We start from the raw sequence: 19175 nt of genomic DNA on the forward strand, positions 1-19175 counted from the left end.
TTACAGCAGTGACTTTGCCTTTGTCTAACTCATCACCCAACACAGGCCCTTGAGAACATAGTAGATGCCCAATAGATAATCATCAGATGAACGGCTGGCTCTGATATCTACATAAGGCAATAATCGGGCTTGGACTACAAAATAGGAGGCCCTTACCCTGATACTAGCACTAATGCAAAAGCAGATATGTGACCTTGAGCAAGTCACTGAACCTGCCTGGCCCTTGTTTTTGCCAGCTTTAAAATGGAAATAATATTAACACCTGCCTTACAGGGAAACTGCACAGACCAAATGAAATAATGTTTCTAATGGGGTTTTGAAAGGGTAAAACAGGTATCAGGGCCCTCCTGAATTCTACTATTCTCTTCTAGTAATAGTTCCTATAGAAGTGAGATGCAAAAAATACTGAAACAACAGGGTAAGAAATTAACCGATAAAATTCCTACATCTGATGTTTCCATATCGGCATATGTTAGAAAATTCAGACAAAGGCAGGTGCAAACTTGCAATTCTCACACAAGTGGAAACTTCTGCATTCATGACTCCCTTTACCCTGCAGCTCACCAAACATAGCTGACAAAGAGACTTGCAGATGCTCTTTTGAGGGACCACAAAAATCTAATGCGAACAGGCGAAGGCCATCTCTGGGTGTCTGCTGAAGCAGCCGGAGAGACCGAGTTCACCACCCCACCAGGAGCTCTTGGCTTTGCAAGAAATCGGTGATCCTAGGCAACTCTGAAGACTTGGGAAAATTTCTATGGGCATAAAATCTGTTGTAGGCATTAGTCCTTGTTCACTGTTCCAGGAGCAGCAGGCAGTGACCCGCAGTTAGGAGTGTGAACAGCCCCTGATTCTGCAAGGCAGTTGGGGTATCTCGCAGCGGAAATCCCATGCCACTCTTGGACAGGCTGTAGCTTTTTAGTGACACTGGAAGGATTTCACCATCCCAGCTGGGCATCTTCTTCCCCAAATCAAAAAGATCATTTCAAGAAGGAAGAGAAGAAAGCATCCTTCAGCAGGAGATATTTAAGGAGGATCCTGGAGGAGGCGACTGCAGAGTGGCCTAACCCACAGCAGACAAAAGAGCAAACCCAACAGCCCACAGCCACGAGGCAGCAGGACAGCAGCACCACAATCATCGCTTTCAAGAGATCCAAACCTAGATGATCCCCCTCACTCCTGCAAGGCACCCCATAAGCCGCAGAAGTCATCCATGACTTACCATCTGCAAGGCCACCACACTGAGCAGAGCACAGCAACTTCCCCTTTGCTCAGAGGGTCTGACACGCTTCTCTTCTCTCAGGGCTGCTGCCTGTGATGTGCCAAGACCAAGCTCTGAGCCCCTGGGACTACTGTATCATATCCTGTCCGTAACAGCCCATAATATCCTGTAACAGCCCACAGGGCCTGAGCTACTGTGCCCCAAAAACCAAAGGACAAGACACCAGGCATGGAGCAAAGCTGAAAGCTGGGCTGCACAGCAGAACCAAGTAGGAGGCTTTTTGAAATTCATATTCCCAGGACAAACCTCTAGAGATCCCTGTTCAGTAGGTCTGGGGAGGGGCCCAGGTACCCACATTTAAAACACAGTGCAGGGAAGTTGCCAATGCTCGGCCTGACTTGGGAATTTGCGGCCTGGAGCATTCAGGGAAGCTTCATTTTCTCTGATCCTTTCTCTTCCTTGAGCTTTCTTCATTCCTTGCCTCCGTGTGGAAGAGGAGGGTGGCAAGGGAAGGCTTAGGGGAGAAGCAAGGCCAAGTGTAAAGCTTTCTAGGCCCAAAGGCCCTCCACTCCAAAGTGAGTTCCAGTGCTTACCCCAGTCATTTAACCTCTCTGAACCTTAGTTTTCTTATCTGTAAAATGGTGCTGAAACCATCTGTGCACCTGGGGCTGTGGGAGGAATAAATACACATAAAACACCTGATACATTACACAGGGTAACTGTAATGAAAAGCATTCATCTTCTTATGAACTCTTTCCCTGAGGGGAGGAGGATACAAGTTCTCCATGTGACTATCTTTGCAAGAGAAACTGCAAATGTAAACAATAGACCAAACCAAGTATAAAAGGAAGAAAATAAAATAAACACTAATAAGGAAGGCAATAGATTCACGTTGCATGGGGAGGGTAGGAGATGCTGAGAGCAGGCTTGCAACCCCCTCTGGGGGTTCTATAGTGGTATGATTCAAAGAAAATTCACAGGGATTCACAAAGACTTACGCATTAAGTTGTGTGAACATTTATTGCAATATGATTTCTAAAAAGGGATAATTAGAATTTACAGGGGTTTTTCTTCTTTAACATGATGGTGAACATAAATTATTTCAGAAAAACGTTTCTTTATAAAATTAGGAGAAGTTACACAATGGAATAGTTTTCAGCTATAAGAAAGAAGAAAATCTTGCCATTTGTGACAATGTGGATGAACCTGGAGGACATTATGTGAAGTGAAATAACCCACACACAGGAAGGCAAATACAGTATGATTTCACCTATATGTGGAATCAAAAAAAGTCAAACTCATAGAAGCAGCGAATACGGTGGTGTTTACCAGGGATGGGGTTAAAGAGGGGGAATTGGAAAGATGCTGGTCAAAGAGTTGAACTTTCAGTTTTAAGATGAATAAACTCTGGGAATCTAATGTACAGCATGGTGATTATAGTTAATACCACATTTTTTACTTGAAATGTGCTAAGAGTAGACTTTAAGTGTTCTCCACATACACACACACACACACACACACACACACACACACAATGGTAACTATGTGTGGTGATGGATGTGTTAATTTGATTGTGGTAATCATTTCACAAAGTATATGTATAAAAAATCACTTTGTACACCTTGAACATATATGATTTTTTGAATATATACAATTTTTATTTGTCAATTATACCTCAATAAAACTAGAAAACATTAATTAGTTAATTTAGGAAAACATTTTGGAAGCATTCGATTAACTGAAAGCATTTTTAAATATTCCTTTCTTTTTCTTTTTTTTTTTCTTGAGACAGCGTCTCATTCTGTCCCCTAGGCTGGAGTGCAGTGGTGCAATCATAGCTCACTGCAGCCTCAACCACCCAGACTCAAGCAGTCCTCCCACCTCAGCCTCTCCAATAGCTGGGATCACAGGCATGTGCCACCATATCCAGCTAATTTTTGTATTTTTTGTAGAGACGGGGTTTCTGCCATGTTGCCCAGGCTGGCCTTGAAATCCTGACCTGAGGCAATCTGCTTGCCTCAGTCTCCCAAATTGTTGGAATTACAGATGTGAGCCACTGCACCCAGCCCCTATTTTTCCTTTCAAACTATGGTTTAATATTCAGATTAGAACATTAATATCAACAAAGGAAGGCCAGATGTAGATATAGGGACATATCCCTCTAAATTTTTCCCATGGAAATCAAAGGCAAAATATACTATACGTGTGGGTTCCATGAGAGCTTCTGAAACACAGTGGGAACGGAGAGGGAGGGGTGAGGCAAAGAGAAAATATTGCATATAAAGAAGCAGACAAGATCTCCACTATAACACTATTAATAAATAATTCTGGGAGAATTGAGTTTAATGCTTCCCTCCAGCCTCAACACACACACACACACACACACACACACACCACACACACAAACACACACACACGAACTTTTGCAATAAAACTCAGTACCACCCACAGAGTCCTTTCCCACACAGTCTAACAGGATCTATTTTTATATTCCAGTGAGATTTGAAGCAAAGAATAGAGCCCCAGTAAAAAGAGGAAATAATTTCTGTGCTGTATCTGGGATTTTCTCACTTCCTTATTTTAAAATAATGTTCCAATAAGTCCAAAAAATTCAGAACAACAGTCCAGTCTTCTATGCACAGGTATACATCACTGTGGATGTTTTGGAACTAACCTGAATGAGTTTAAAAGGTTCTGGGTAATTTGCCATCTTCTTAAAAAACTTATAATGATATATTACAGCACTGGAGGCTTGAAGAAGCCTTCCAAATCATGTGGTCCAACCCCATCATTTTACAGATGAAGAACTTGGAAAATAAACTGGCTGATCCAACACACTGAAGACTCTAATTAAAACATCTGCTTAATTTTAAGGTGGCTGACAAATTTGGAGAGTGAGGTGGGAAATAAAACCTCCAAAACATATTTTAGTAGTAATTTTGATCAAGGGGCCTATTAAATGAACAAAGAGTAAAGACTGTGATCTCAGTAGCAACCCATCCCAACATCTGGAAACCTGAGAGATTGCAAACTGCCAGTGTGAACACATTGAATCGATGAGTAGGGGCAAAGGAAGAAAACGCAGGAGCTCTACCCTGAAGTCTGATGACCTAAGCACCAATCACTGGCCGAATTTTATGCCTAATTGATGGGTGTCCAGGAGCTGCCCTGATGTGATGGTGCCTCCATTTCTGGAAAAGTGGAGATTTGAGAAAATAATTCCCATGGGAGAGGTACCTGACAAAGGAAAGGTGGCTTAGACACCTTGTTGGTACTCAGCGGTACCCGGACCAGCAGCATCAGCATCACCTGTGAGCTTGTTAGAAATGCAAAATCTGGCTGGGTGCAGTAGCTCATGCCTATAATCCCAACACTTTGTGAGGCCAAAGCAGGCAGATAACTTGAGGTCAGGAGTTCAAGACCAGCCTGGCCAACATGGTGAAACCCCGTCTCCACTAAAAATACAAAAATCAGATGGACATGGTGGTGCATGCCTGTAATCCCATTCCCTTGGGAAGCTGAGGTAGGAGAATCACTTGAACCTGGGGAGGCAGAGATGGCAGTGAGCCAAAATTATGCCACTGCACTCCAGCCTGGTGACAGAGCGAGACTCTGTCTCAAAAAAATAAAAATAAAAATAAAAAAGAAATGCAGAAACTTGGCCCCACCCAAGGAGTCAGTATATGCATATTTACAAGATCCCCAGGTCCTTCTGTGCACATTAAAATTTGAGAAGCACTGTTTAGCTAGCACGGCAGCAAAAGAAAGCATAATTGACTACCTGTGATCTAAGTTTCAGGAATAAAATAACCTCCTCTTCTCCTTTTTTTTACAAACCCTTGTGTCGAGGGCTGACTTTCAATAGATCGCAGCGAGGGAGCTGCTCTGCTACGTAAGAAACCCCGACCCAGAAGCAGGTCGTCTACGAATGGTTTAGCGCCAGGTTCCCCACGAACGTGCGTTGCGTGACGGGCGAGGGGGCGGCCGCCTTTCCGGCCGCACCCCGTTTCCCAGGACGAGGGGCACTCCGCACCGGACCCCGGTCCCGGCGCGCGGCGGGACACGCCCCGCGCGGGGCGGAGCGGCCCGCCGGCGGGGACGGCGGGGGACCGGCTATCCGAGGCCAACCGAGGCCAACCGAGGCGCCGCGGCGCTGCCGTATCGTTCGGCCTGGGCGGGATTCTGACTTAGAGGCGTTCAGTCATAATCCCACAGATGGTAGCTTCGCCCCATTGGCTCCTCAGCCAAGCACATACACCAAATGTCTGAACCTGCGTAACCTCCTCTTCTCTATTACCTGCTCCACTCTCTTTGATCTTTAGGCCTTACTTTAAACTTTAAATGTTCTAAAGTTTAGACTAAATTTTAAATGGGCTTAGTGAGTATCTCATTAAATAGTCCATTTTTTCAAAAGATATCTCAAAGTTAAGAAAAATATACATATAGATATTGTGGGACTTTTACCATTTTAAAGGGTTACATAAATTATAAATGGAGGTATTTTTCCTGCTATTTACTACTGGGGTCTGAGTAGGAGCATGACTGGTATTTCTTCAGTTGGGAGTCAAAAACCTCAGGTATACCAGGTGAAGGAGGAAAATGAATTCAGAAGAGAAATGTGTTTCTGGTGAAAAGGGAAATTTCTTGTAAGGGAATGTTATCAAAAGGCTGTAAAGGTCACATGGCCCAACCCTGGTGCCAAAGCTAAATCCCTTTAAGGGACACCTGCAGTATCTACTGTCCCACTCCTGGACATGTGGTGCTTACCACCTTCAAAGGCAACCCATGTCACCACCACACAGCTCTAATAATTAGAGAGCTTTTCCTAAAATTTGTCTCCCTATAGATTTTAATAGCCTTACAATCTATAACTCCACAATTATTTTCTCTACTATTAATTCATCCCCATTATCATTTTTCTATTGTACTTCTCTTTTTTTTTTTTTTTTGAGACAGGGTGTCACTCTGTTGTCACCCAGGCTAGAGTACAGTGGCTCAATCACAGCTCACTGCAGCCTCAACTTCTCAGGCTTAGGTGATCCTCCCACCTCAGCCTTCCAAGTAGCTAGGACTACAGGTGCACACCACCATGCCCAGCTAATTTTTGTATTTTTTGTAGAGATGGGGTTTTGCTATGTTGTTCAGGCTGGTCTCAAACTTCTAAGCTCAAAAAAATCCTCCTGCTCCAGCCTCCCAAAGTGCTGGGATTATAGACATGAGCCTCTACATCCAGCCAATTTCTTATTGGGATTTTTTTTCTTCAAACACAGAAAGTCAAAGAAACAAGTTTCATGTATTTATTTCTCATGGGACTGGGCAGCTGGTGGCAGTAACATATATGAAAATATTAACTTTTGCTTTTATTTTCAGGCACCTTACAAAAACCTTACGTATGCAAGAGGAGTATTTTTAAAAGATGGGTTACCACAAGTTATAGGGAATGTACCTAAGGACATAATTATACCAGAAGTGTAGTTTAAGGTGAGTACTGTCTTTAAATACTAGCCCTAAGCTTCCTGGGAGTCAAAACAGGTATGAAATGGGACAAGAAGGTCATACGTAAAAAATGTTTAAGATTTTCTGGCCTAGGTGAATCACAGATGTTTAGCCTTAGGAAGTGTCTGAGGTCAAGTCTAAATCTGCCACTTACAGAAAAGGAAACTGGAAATCAGAGGCAAAATGACTTACTCAGTATTAGACATCTAGTTAGCAGCAGAGCTGGTTAATGCAGTGACCCTAACCCTGGTCAATGCTCTTTTTTCTATTCTGTCAGACTCTGAGTACCAGGTTTGTTAAGAAAGCTTGTCTAGCAAAAAAATCAGGAATATGGCATCAGCGTCAAGGCCCACCAAGAGCCATGGCTATGGAATATCCAAAAACCAAACCCAAGCCATCCTAGCACAGACAGATAACATGAATCCCCAAATTCACAAGCCTAATACCAAATAAAAAAGTTACATTGGGGCTACAAGCCTTCCTTCCTCCTCTTCTCTTTCCTATAATTCCCTTTGCCCCTATATCCATTGATTCTGAACTGCAAAGATATCCCCACTAAGCAGCTTATTTTAATCTCCTATTAAAATAACCTCTTTCTGATGAGAAGTTCCTGTTCTCAGAACAGTAACATGCCGTGAAATAGTTCATTCTTTCCAAGATACTTGAAGCTGAAGGCTCATAGCATACTGAACTAGAGTCTTTGGTAAAAAGTGAAATATTACAAGAGATCAATTTATCCAGGCATTGCATCACAGGATAGATCCAAACAATATTAAAAGAATCCTTTCTACTCTCTATTTTAAAAAATAACACTTCTGTAGTATTTTAAAGAACAATCTGTTAGAGCGTACGGTGTGAGATGCCCGGTCAGCAGCAATAAATCCATGGAGCTCCCTATGATTGGTTGGTGGGTACCAGGAGCCAGACTGTGAGATCCTAACGGACCGTTGCAGTGACATAAACTCATCCACAGAAACAACCAGCTGTGTCTCGGTTTTTTGTAAGTTTGGGCAGATCACAATTCCTTCAAAGTAATTAATGGCAATCATGCAAAAATGAATTATATGCTTTTTCTATCATTATCTTTCTAAAGTCACGATAAACAAACTCTAGAAAAATTATTAAACCAGGTCCCAGGCATTTCGGGTGAGAAGTTTTACATTCACACCAGTGATTTATGTAACAAAATGAGGAAGGATCTTACTTTGTTAAGAGATGTGCTCATATTTATTGGTTTAGAGTAGCCAATTCCTGGGATAAAAGCACCTAGGAAGCACCTTTTTAGGGTCACTGAAAATAAGTAAATTCTTGATTTAGTTTATCAGATGGCATAGGGGTGGGTGAGACAAATTAATGCCCAAGCCACACCAGTGATGACTGAGGCACAGTTAAATCAGGGCCATAGTTTTCCAGGCTTCTTTGCTGGCGTCAGGTATATAAGATCTCGTGTGGCAAGAGAACAGAATATAAACGCATAGCCCACAGTGAGGCAAAAATGGAAAACAGAAAGAGGCTGGGCTTGGTGGCTCACACCTATAATCCCAGCACTTTGGGAGGCCAAGATGGGTGGCTCATGTGAGGTCAGGATTTCAAGACCAGCCTGACAAACATGGTAAAATCCTATTACTACTAACAGTAGAAAAATTAGCTGGGCATGGTGGCAGGCACCTGTAATCCCAGCTACTCAGAAGGCTGAGGTGGGAGAATCACTTGAACCTGGCGGGTGGAGGCTGCAGCAAGCCGACATCATGCCACTGCACTCCAGGCTGGGCGTCAGAGCAAGACTCCATCTCGAAAAAAAAAGCAACAAAAAGAGGAAGAAAAGCTATGACATGTGTCCATCCCAGAGCACGTCTTCCGTTACTGTTACTCTCATGTGTGTCACACTTCCTGGGGCCACTGAAGTCACTAACCCTGGCAGAGAAGATCGGAATTTTCCTACTCTAAAAGGAGAAACGGGGCAAAATATAGCATAGAAGCTAAGCTGGTGGGAAATTGAGAAGAGAGCTATCTCTATAAACATGTATCAAAAAAAAAAAAAAAAAAGGAAGCCTTGGCCATGCACAGTAGCTCATGCCTGTAGGCCCAGCACTTTGGGAGGCCAAGGCAAGTGGATGATTTGAAGTCAGGAGTTCAAGACCAGCCTGAAACATGATAAAACCCTGTCTCTACTACAAATATGAAAAAAAAAAAAAAATAGCCAGGCATGGTGGAATACACCTATAATCCCAGCTACTTGGGAGGCTAAAGCAGGAGAATCATTTGAACCTGGGAGGCAGAGGTTGCAGTGAGCTGCCATCACACCATTGCACTCCTCACAGCAACAGCCAACTAAGTCTCTGCCTCCCACCCCCACTACCTTTCTACTCTGTCCTGTGTCTTCCAAGGCATAGAACATTCTAGAAAGAAGGCTTTTGCCCTAGTACAGACAGTGTCCTCTTCCTCTCCTGATAGTCCAGGAGACCTGTCCTGCCCCTATACAGCCTCAGGAATAGTCTGCTCAAAACCCATAAACATGACCAGGTCTCAACGTAGTGAGATCCCTGCTCATTTTGGAATACCAGCTTACACCTAGGACCTGGATTAGAAACTTTTCTAGGGCTTGCTTATCTCTACTGTAGAAGAAATCCTTACCTTCAGAAATGGCTTTTCTCACAGCTGCCACGTAGGTCTCTGGCTCATCGTCGCAGGTGAGCTCCTGCCAGTGGGCCCAATCTGGGAAGAAGTCCAGGAACTCCTCGCTGTCCCGCACGCCACACAGCAGCCTGACCACGCGGTGCGGAGGATGGAAGGCTCTTTGCAGCAGGGGCAGCAAGGCAGGCTGGTGGAAGAGCTGCACCAGCTCCGCGGACAGCAGCACCACGACACAGCGGGTGCTGAGGAAAAGGCTTAGGTCCTCTGCCGAGAAGGAGGCCTCAGGGCCCAGCCTGTGAGTCAGTATCTTCTGGCTGCGAACCTGCCGACTGGACAGGAACAGAGTCTGCAGGTACTGGCACCATTCCTCGGCGTCTGGGCTGTAGGCGATGAGGATGTCGCATCTTCTGGGCACCCCTGGGCAAGAATAAGGCACAGAAGCATGTTAGCACATCTGCCCTTCTAGGTGGCTCCGCACAACCTGCAAGGGTTGACCATCCAGACGTGGGGTCTGGCACCCACAATCTTTCATGATTTGCCTCCAGCACGCTAGCACACCTCACTCACTAATTTCTTTCCCCATTTACATCCAATCATACCAGACTCCTTGTCTTTGTCCAAACATACTATGCCGTTTTATGTATTATTTCTTTATTAAGAGACAGAGTCTTGCTCTGTCACCCAGGTTGGAGTGCAGTGGCGCGATCTCGGCTCACTACAACCCCTGCTTCCTGGATTCAGGTGATGCTCCTGCCTCAGCCTCCTGAATAGCTGGGATTACAGGCACCGGCCACCATGCCTGGCTAATTTTTGTATTTTTAGTAGAGATGGGGTTTTACCATGTTGGCCAGGCTGGTCTCGAACTCCTGACCTCAAGTGATCCACCCGCCTCTGCCTCCCAAAGTGCTGGGATTACAGGCGTGACCCACCAGGTGTGGCCCATTTATTTTAGATCCATGCATGAGCCTTTGCTTCTGCCTGGCATGCCCTTTCCCCCCACACCTGATGCAGTATGAGATAATAGCAATAACAATAAATAATAATAATAGCAAAACCAAGTGCTTATAGAGGTTACTGTGTTCCAGGCACTCTTCTAAGAAGCACATGGTCCACTAAACACATTACATCTTCACAGCAACTTTAGAAGGTAGGTACTATTATTAACTCATTAAAAAAAAAAAAAATGAGAAACCTGAGGTGTGGCAGGTTAAGTAACTTGCCCAGGATTCACAGCCGAGTAAGGATTTGAGTTAAATTAGATATTCCACATAAACTGCTAAGCATAGTGCTTGTTGTGTAGAAAATCCTCAGTAATTGGTAGCTGGTGTCATTATCCTCACATTGATATAAATAATGTATAATACTAAAGTACATGGTAGTTGTGGTTGAATTAATGCAGTGACCTCCACAGTATAATTCTCAAGGCATCTCTCACCACACCTGCCACATAACACAGGCTTTCTTCTTCCTCTAACAAAGCACAAATGCCAAAGAGAGAGTCAAAAAGGGCTTGCATGGATCACTTGGCCCAAACTCCTCATTTACAGATGAAAGAAACACTTCATCTAGGAAGGTCCAGGGACTTGCTCAACTTCACACTCTAGATTATTGGCAGAGTCAGGACTGATACTCAGGTTGTCCCCTGGTTCCCAGTCCAGTCCCCTTCACAACTCACCTCCCATCAGGAACTATGTCAAGAATCTTATGAATCATAAGCTACAGCTTCCAATTACCAAAGTTCAAAGCAGCTTGCCTCTTCATGTAACTGTTAACCACTGTTTGGGGTCACCATCTCTCCATGAATTCAACAAACTGTTCTGCGAGTGATTTGGAAGAGGTGAGTATAAAGTATTCCATGCAGCATATGACACAACCAGGAACTCAGAGAAGGAAGCAAGTCACATTTTATGAAGGTTGGGAACCATCTAAGTTGTAGAATAAAACAATTAAACACTAGGCCTGGGCCGCATTTCCTGATTTCCCCCAGGATGACATTGCCAAATGTTTAAAAATAGCAAATAAGATGAATATTTGCAGTTTCATTCTTTTTTGCGCCCCGCTGTTTTCTGGAGCCCTCATCCAGTGCTAATATAAAACCCAGCAGGCTTCTCAGCAGGAGCAAGTGGGTGAGCCTGGGAGTATTTTTCAAGGGAAGGTGTACAAATCTTTTAAAAAGTCAATCTTAGACAAACAGTATGGAATGGAGAAAAACAGTCAGCAATTCTGACAATGCCCTGGACATTTGTGGTTCTACAGAGAACTCAATTCTGATCACGTTCTGTTCCCTCAATTGTGAATATAACCATCCTTTTCAGGAATGCCTACCCCGATTCCAAAGCTTAAGCAGATTAAGGATAAAAATTTAATGTACCAGTGCTACAGCCTTCCATAAAAATAAATAAATAAATAAATAAATAAATAAATAAAAATCTTTGCTGTTTGCATCTTTTTTCCTGTGTAGAATATTTCTTTATACCTCAATGGAAAAATAATTTCAGGACTATAGAAGGCATAACATTGGCAAAGCTACATAACTATGGAGCTGACACTGAGAAGCAGATTAAAGTATCAGAATACATTTCCCGTCTTTCCATCCTTCCTTCCTATGCAGCTAGTTTATCTTAAGAGGCAAAGGTTCTCCTAAGTATGAAGTGTTATTGCAGATGTGTATGCCTGGGCATGAGCCATCAGGTAGGAAAGGTACAAGACTTCACATTTCATTGTAATATTAAGAATGTAATGTTAGCGATGGTGTACCAGGAGCCTGGAGCAGTCTGTAAAAATACAAAAGGTTAGCCACCACCTTCCTCCACATACATAGGAGGATCATGTCAACAATTTGTGCAAGAGACAGAAGGAGAATAAAATCTCAGAAAGGGATGGCTGTGGTCCCATATAATTGTGATGAAGAAACCGTAAGTAATGTTTTCATACGGCTAGCAGGTGATGGCAGAAAACGGAAAAAGAAGAAAATTTCCTGGAGCACAAGAAGTACCCTTAAGAAGGCAGCTTGGGGCCAGGCACAGCGGTTCATGTCTGTAATCCGATCACTTTGGGAGGCCAAGGCAGGAGAATTGCTTGAGCTCAGGAGTCTGAGACCAGCCTGGGCAACATGGTGAAACCGCGTCTCTATAAAAATGCAAAAATTAGCCAGGCATGGTGGTGTGTTCCTATAGTCCCAGCTACTCGGGAGACTGAGGTAAGAGGACTGCTTGAGCCCATGAGGCAGCCTGGGTTTTGGGGCACTGATTGACTTAGTAGAAAAGCAGCAACTTTACACTGTTTGAAAGACCATGTGGCCATGAATGACTATTCCAATTTTATGAAGATAATTTAGTGACTCAAAAGTAAGCGAACATTTTTTAAATGACAAACTCTAGGGCCACTGAGGGAATGAATACTCAGTTCCCCCTGGATCCTGTCTCACCAGTTAACAGTACATCATACTTTCTGTTCATTAAAACCTCCAAGTCATCAAGGAAAGTTTAAATTGTAATTCAGCTGTTTCCTGAGCACTGACCGTGTGTCAGTCACTCTGCTAAGCATCTCATGTACATTCTCTCATTTAATCCTCAGAACAATTCACAAAGCATATCAAATAGCCCCATTTTAGAGGCACAGACATTAAAACTCGAAGATTTGCTGCTGCTGCTGCTGCTGCTGCTGCTGCTGCTGCTGCTGCTGCTGCTGCTGCTACCCAAGCGCACAGTGTTAGTCAGTGCCAGACCTGGAATCTGACTCCAAAGTCCATGCTCTTAATCTCTAAGTTGCACCCAACTTAAAAACTCAAGGAAATACAGAACATAGTTTAGAAAATACAGTTAATAAGACACATCTAGTGCCATGGGTTTCTCATACCATTCTACAGTAAAAGGATCCAGGGTTCCTTAGAGAAATGATAAATTCTAGGAACTAGTCTAGGATTATATATTTCCTGGGGCTGAAAATATTCAATGTAAGCCTGGAGCATCTTGTAGTGCCAGAAAGTAAATGCTCAAACAAAAATTCAATGACAGGCATATGTCAAAGGAAGATAAGAGTCAATTCAAAGCACCCAATGGCCAAAGCTGGAATCATGTGAGCAACAAAATAAATAAAATAATATTGAATTATAACCCAAAGCATAAAAGAAATATACAAGAGTCCATACTGATATGGAATAAGTAATTGAACAAATACATTGGAGGAAAAAGACAAATCTCCCATGCATAACAATTCAAATAATTTACGTAGATAGCTCCACCCTCAAGGAGGTGGAGTGTAACTCCTTATACAGAGAACTTTCGTCGGGGCTGTGTGGAGTGAGTTCTTTCCAGGGAGTACAGTGTGGAAAGGGAGTGAAAAAGAGGACGTTTACAATAGAGAAACCCAGTGATCAAGGTCAGCATCAACAGTCACAAATCATGTTGAGGGTGTGTGCCCTGAAGACCATGTGCTGAGAATGTCACTTTACCTCTGTGTTCCTCCTCCCTGAAACGCAGCACCTCAGTCTAATTATGGGAAAAAATATCAGACAAATCCCAACTGAGCAACTGAGGGCCATTCTACAAAATAACTCACCAGTACTCCTTAAAACTGTCAAAGTCATCAAAAACAAGGAAAATCAGAGAAAAATTGCAGCCTTGAGAAGCCCAAGGAGACACGCCTACTAAATATAACATGGCACCTGGGATAGGCTCCTGGAGCAGAAGAAGGACATTACATACAAACTAAGGAGAGCCTCAACTTTCAGTTAATAATAATTTATCAATATCAGTTAATTAATGTCACAAATACCACACTAACGTAAGATGTCAGTAATAGTTGAAACTGGATGTGGTCTGTACTATCTTTGTAGTTTTTCTGGGAAACTAAAATTGTTCTAAAATAAAAGTTTATTTAAAAGTACAACTGAAATAAAAAGCAGTTAAAGGTTAGACTCTTTTATATTTAAAAAAACAAACAAACAAACAAAAACAGCTATCCAAAATGTCTCATTCCTGGCCAGGCATGGTGGCTCATGTCTGTAATACCAGCACTTTGGGAGGCCAATGCAGTCGGATCACTTGAGGCCAGGAGTTCGAGACCATCCTGGTCAACATGGTGAAACCCCATCTCTACAAAAAAAATACAAAAATTAGCTGGGGATGGTGGTGCACACCTGTAATCCCAGCTACTCAGGAGGCTGAGACATGAGAATTGCTTGAACCTGGGAGGTGGAGTTTGCAGTGAGCCCAGATCATACTGCTGCACTGCAGCCTGGAAGACAGAGTGAGACTCTGTCTCATTAAATAAATAAATAAATAAATAAATACACAGTGTCTCATTCCTGGGGTTCTAGTGTTAAATCCAATGCCCTTTAAGCAAAAGTATTTCAAGAGAAATTAGTTACTGCCTCAGACTAGTTAACATTACAACCTATTTGGTCACTAACTTGTGGTGTGACTTAGACCAATTAATAAGTCTAGGCAAATTTGCCTTGATGTAAATGAGGACAGTGAAATCTGTCAACTTCCTGAGTATTGCTGTGCTGGGAAACTGAAAGATGGGGAAGTTTTTAAAAAGTCCAGATTGAAAGTTCCAGTCCCTTTCTGATGTGCTGGCTAATAATACAGGACTAAATGCTTTGTCAGCAACACGGGGGAAATCCCTGTCTTCAACAATAATCCTTTTCCTTTAACCATAAGCTGTTTTCTGCTTGTCCCCAATCACTTCTCTCTTTTTTTGCTTGTTCATTTATTAAGAGTAATGAAACACGTGAACCAACAAGGAGTCCAAAAGCCCTAGACAGGAATGAGGAAGGGTCTTTGTCCTTGTAAAACGTTAAGAACAGGTTTGGCTATAGAAGGAGAAAGAAATGAATCACAGTAGAGGAAGGGGAGGCTGTGGCAGCAGGGAGTTCACAGGGTAAGAAGCCAAGGCTGAAAGAGAGGTGGCTTTGCAGGATTCAGAACCCAATGGAGGGCCAGGTGCAGTGGTTCACACCTGTAATCCCAGTACTTTGGGAGGCCACGGTGGGTGGATCACTTGAGGTCAGGAGTTCAAGACCAGCCCAGCCAACATGGTGAAACCCCATTTCTACTAAAAATACAAGAATTAGCGGGGCGTGGTGATGCATGCCTGTAATCCCAGCTACTCAGGAGGCTGAGGCATGAGAATCACTTGAACCCAGGAGGCAAAGGTTGCAGTGAGCCGAGATCACGCCACTGCACTCCAGTCTGAGTGACAGAGTGAGACTCCATCTCAAAAAAAGAGAGAACTCACTGGAGAGAAGTACATACAGGAAGTGCCAGAAAGCTTCTCAAACCATTCAGCCCAGACCATTTCTTCAGCCTGTAGGTGACTCTGGCACCCCATTCATCCATCCTGGAGCCCCGTGTTTGAATCTGACCACCACAGTTGAAGAGGGATAAGAGATAGGGAGGGTGACCAGGATAAGGAGAGATGTGGTCAATCGTATCAGGAGCTTCCCATCCCAGAAGGTGTTCACATTTAGGGACTGGCAAGAGTATTGAGAGTCCTCAAGGACCACGTGGAAGTTAAAATCACAAAAAGGTTGAAAGTCTCTTCAAGCTCCACAGTCCTGTAAGTCCAGGAATAGTAGAAGGATCTAGAGACAAGAGGTGCCTTGGAGAGAAGGGGCAAGAAAAGGTCTGACAGCTGACACACACAAGAGAGTGTCCTAGTCTCTCTTCACCCAGCCACAGACTAGGCCACTTGGGAAAGTCACCCATGGATTTCCTTCCTCTCTCTCATGTGCAAATACACAAGATGCCATCAGAGGCCTAGAGAATCTTGTGGAATAGGCCGAGTCCATTTCATTTTATCTTCCTACTCAAGGTCCTTTCAAAGACAGGGATCCCAGATTCTCCTGGATTTCAACAAGCAAACGCATCTTTCAGAAAATAAGGTAGACTAATGTTTCCCTTTCAGTGGAAGGGAATTTAAGAAGACCAGAGGATTAGGCCATAAAAAGGAAGTACTGATATAAGCTACAGTGGGATGAACTTTGAAAATATTATTCTGTGCAAAGGAAGCCAGTCACCAAAGGCCATATACTATGTGATTCCGTTCATATAAAAGCCCAGAGTCAGGAAATCTATAAAGGCAAAGTACATCTTAGGTTTGTGGGAGGAGAGGAGAATAAAAGGGTAATAACTAAAGCACACAAGGTTTCTTTTTGAGGTGATGAAAAAGTTCTAAAGTTGACTGTGGTAATGGCTACACATACCTATGAAGATACTAAAAATCACTGAATTGTACATTTAAATGGATGAATTGTGTGGCATATGAATTATGTCACAATAAAGCTGCTTTTTAAAAAAGAAGAACCTACAGAAGCATGGCTGGATGACTCCAAAGCCCACAGTACCTTGGTGAGAGGCACTGCCCTCACCACTGTGACCTGCCCCCGTGGGTCATTGTCCTTCCAGGCCTCAGGAAACCCAAGGGACTCCGGAGGCCCAACTCTCAACTACAGCACCTGGAGTGATGTCTCGCCACAGAAGATGCAGACAGCAAGACAGTTTGACAGCTCGAACCATGAAAGACACCTGCAGAAGCTGCTACAGAGCCCAGAAATAGCCCAGGTTTGCCCACTGGATGAGGGTCCCTGCTGAACCGGAGCCTCTTCAGCCATGCCCATTAAAGACATACACATAGGACGCTGGACAAGAGGAAAAGAGAGGCCACTTTCTCAGCCTCTTCCGCCCAAAGGCCCTCCCAGTTCGTGGTTTCCTGGACTCGGCAGCCCAGGGCCTGTCCCCGATCACGGAGGGAAGAAGGCAGCTTCACTGGTTTATTCTCTGACCTCATTTCCCTCTCCCCACAGCCCACCCTGCTTGCTCTCTCTCCTTTAACACATCACATACACTCATTGCTTCGAGCACTCTTTCCCAAAGAGCCCCCTCCCTCTCCTCCTTCAAATCTTGGTTCAAATGTCCCTTTCTCCGCCCAGGCCACCTCATTTACAGTTCTAATCCCAATCTTCCTTATGCTTCTTTATTGTTTTTCCATAGCACATGTCATACCAGGGACTCTCCTTATTAAATGTATATTACCTGATATTATCAGGCCTCCTTGTTCACAGTACAGCTTCTTTTAGCCTCCAGAGCCCAGATGGAGAAGCAGGAGGCTATGATTAACTACCTTCCCATCCCCTTTAGATAATGAGCCTGCAGCATTAAATCTAATAGAACCATCACCCCTAGCCTTTTCTACCTTTGCTTCCAAAGCACCGTTACCAGGGTACACCTCAGAGGATCTGGGGAGAGCTGGCTCCTCCTTCCAGTTTTGCTCACCTCCTTTAAGAACAGTGCCTTCTCCTGGCCACCTAGATTTTCTTTTTTAAGGGACACCTGCAACCTGTTTTCACGTTATCCCTCCTAAAACATCATAAAGTGGGCTGAGAAAATACAAGTAAACCCATTTGCCAACATGTAACTGTACCTCCTCTCATTTAGTGATTCCTTATTTACTTACTGCTTTCCGTTACAGGACCATAAACTCCTGGAGAGCAGGTGCACAATATCCATTGGAATGCGGTAGTAAGGACTCGTCAATTGTGTCTATTATCATCATTATGTGGTTTGTCCTGGATGTCCGTGAGTGAGCCACTTGCCAAGTGTGTACAACCATAAACTAGAAGGGAACCCAAGAGCAGCCAAAAAAGACGCCTGGCACCTGTGATGGGTACATTTACCCAGTGATCGTCAACTCTCCCCATTCCCCAAAGTTCTGCAAAGGACGCAGGAAAAGTAAAATTCAAGGAATAGTGTTCCCAGATCCGTAGCAAAGTTCTAGACCCAAAACACAAAGCCTGGGACGGTGGAGGAACGGGGCTTGGGAAGCTGTCCCAGGGGCCCTAGCTGACCTCTACGCACCACCTAGGACTGCCTGAGCGCCCCCTGTGGGTTCACGGAGCCCGGGAGACGCATCTGGCCGCGTAGACCGTCCGCACCACTCGCCCTCTGCTTCTCTCAACTCGCCTCTCGCTTCAGAGTCGGAGGACCAGGGGAAGACGCTCAGACACTCCGAGGGCCAGAGGTGAAGGGAGCAAAGGCGACTCAGAAGAAGGGGGAGCCGCAGGCAGGGGCTGAAGAGAATCGCGCAACAAGCTGAGGCGGGAAACATGGGAAAGTTGGGGCGGGAAGTTTGCGACGCGAAACACAGAAAAGAGCAGAAAGGACGCAAGATCCCCGCACTGAAGACGCAAACGCGAACCCGCGAGCGCGCCCTGAAGGGTGCCGGGGGCGAGAGAGGGGCCGGGCCCGGGTGGGGCGCGCGGCGCCTGCCTACCCACCTGAGGCTGCCATGCCGTCGGGCGCCGCTCACATCCCCGGCTCGCTGCGTGGCCCGGGCCTGGGCCGGGGCCGGCGGTGTCCTGGCGCGGGCAGGAGGGGAACCCGGCTCCGCGCAGGACCGGCCGCCGCTCTGGCGCTTCCTCCCCCGGGGCAGCCTGGCCTCGCCGCGGGGGCGTGTCCACAGGGTCCGCCCCTCCTGCTGGGCTCGGCCCGCGGCACCTGCACCCGCGGCCGTTGGGGAGGGGAAGTGAGAAGCCCAGGCCGGCCGCCGGCCAGCACCCCCACACACACAGCCCCCTGCTCAGGGGCAGAGAGGAGGCCGGGGCTTCGCGCCACGTGCGCCCCACTCCTCGGGAAACCAGCCCTGATCTGCCACCAAAGGGCAGCCAGGGGTGGAGGGAGAGTGAGGAGAGGGTGGAGTGAGAGTGAGGAGGGGGCAGAGGGGGAGTGTCGGGGTACCAGGCCTCTGGGCGCCGGGGCGTGGTGGGGGGGTGGGGGGGAGTATGCACCAGCTGTCCAAGCCACCTCCTCATCCCCTGGGG

The 19175-nt window shown here is 45.1% G+C and overlaps 1 protein-coding gene across 1 annotated transcript in view; it reads right to left on the bottom strand.

Annotated features, from left to right (window-relative positions):
- Nucleotides 1–18772, bottom strand: part of PIK3AP1 (phosphoinositide-3-kinase adaptor protein 1) — a 129811-nt gene extending 111039 nt beyond the window's left edge. Inside the window, exons 1-2 of the mRNA XM_039465380.2 lie at nucleotides 18633–18772; nucleotides 9353–9769 (exon numbers count right to left, since the gene is read on the bottom strand). Coding sequence (XP_039321314.2) covers nucleotides 9353–9769; nucleotides 18633–18645 — 430 coding nt within the window. The 5' untranslated portion in view covers nucleotides 18646–18772. The remainder of the gene's footprint in view (nucleotides 1–9352; nucleotides 9770–18632) is intronic.
- Between the last annotated feature and the right edge of the window lie 403 nt (nucleotides 18773–19175).

This window comes from Saimiri boliviensis, chromosome 12 (assembly GCF_048565385.1).
Source record: "Saimiri boliviensis isolate mSaiBol1 chromosome 12, mSaiBol1.pri, whole genome shotgun sequence".
In the NCBI taxonomy this organism is placed as follows: Eukaryota; Metazoa; Chordata; class Mammalia; order Primates; family Cebidae; genus Saimiri; species Saimiri boliviensis.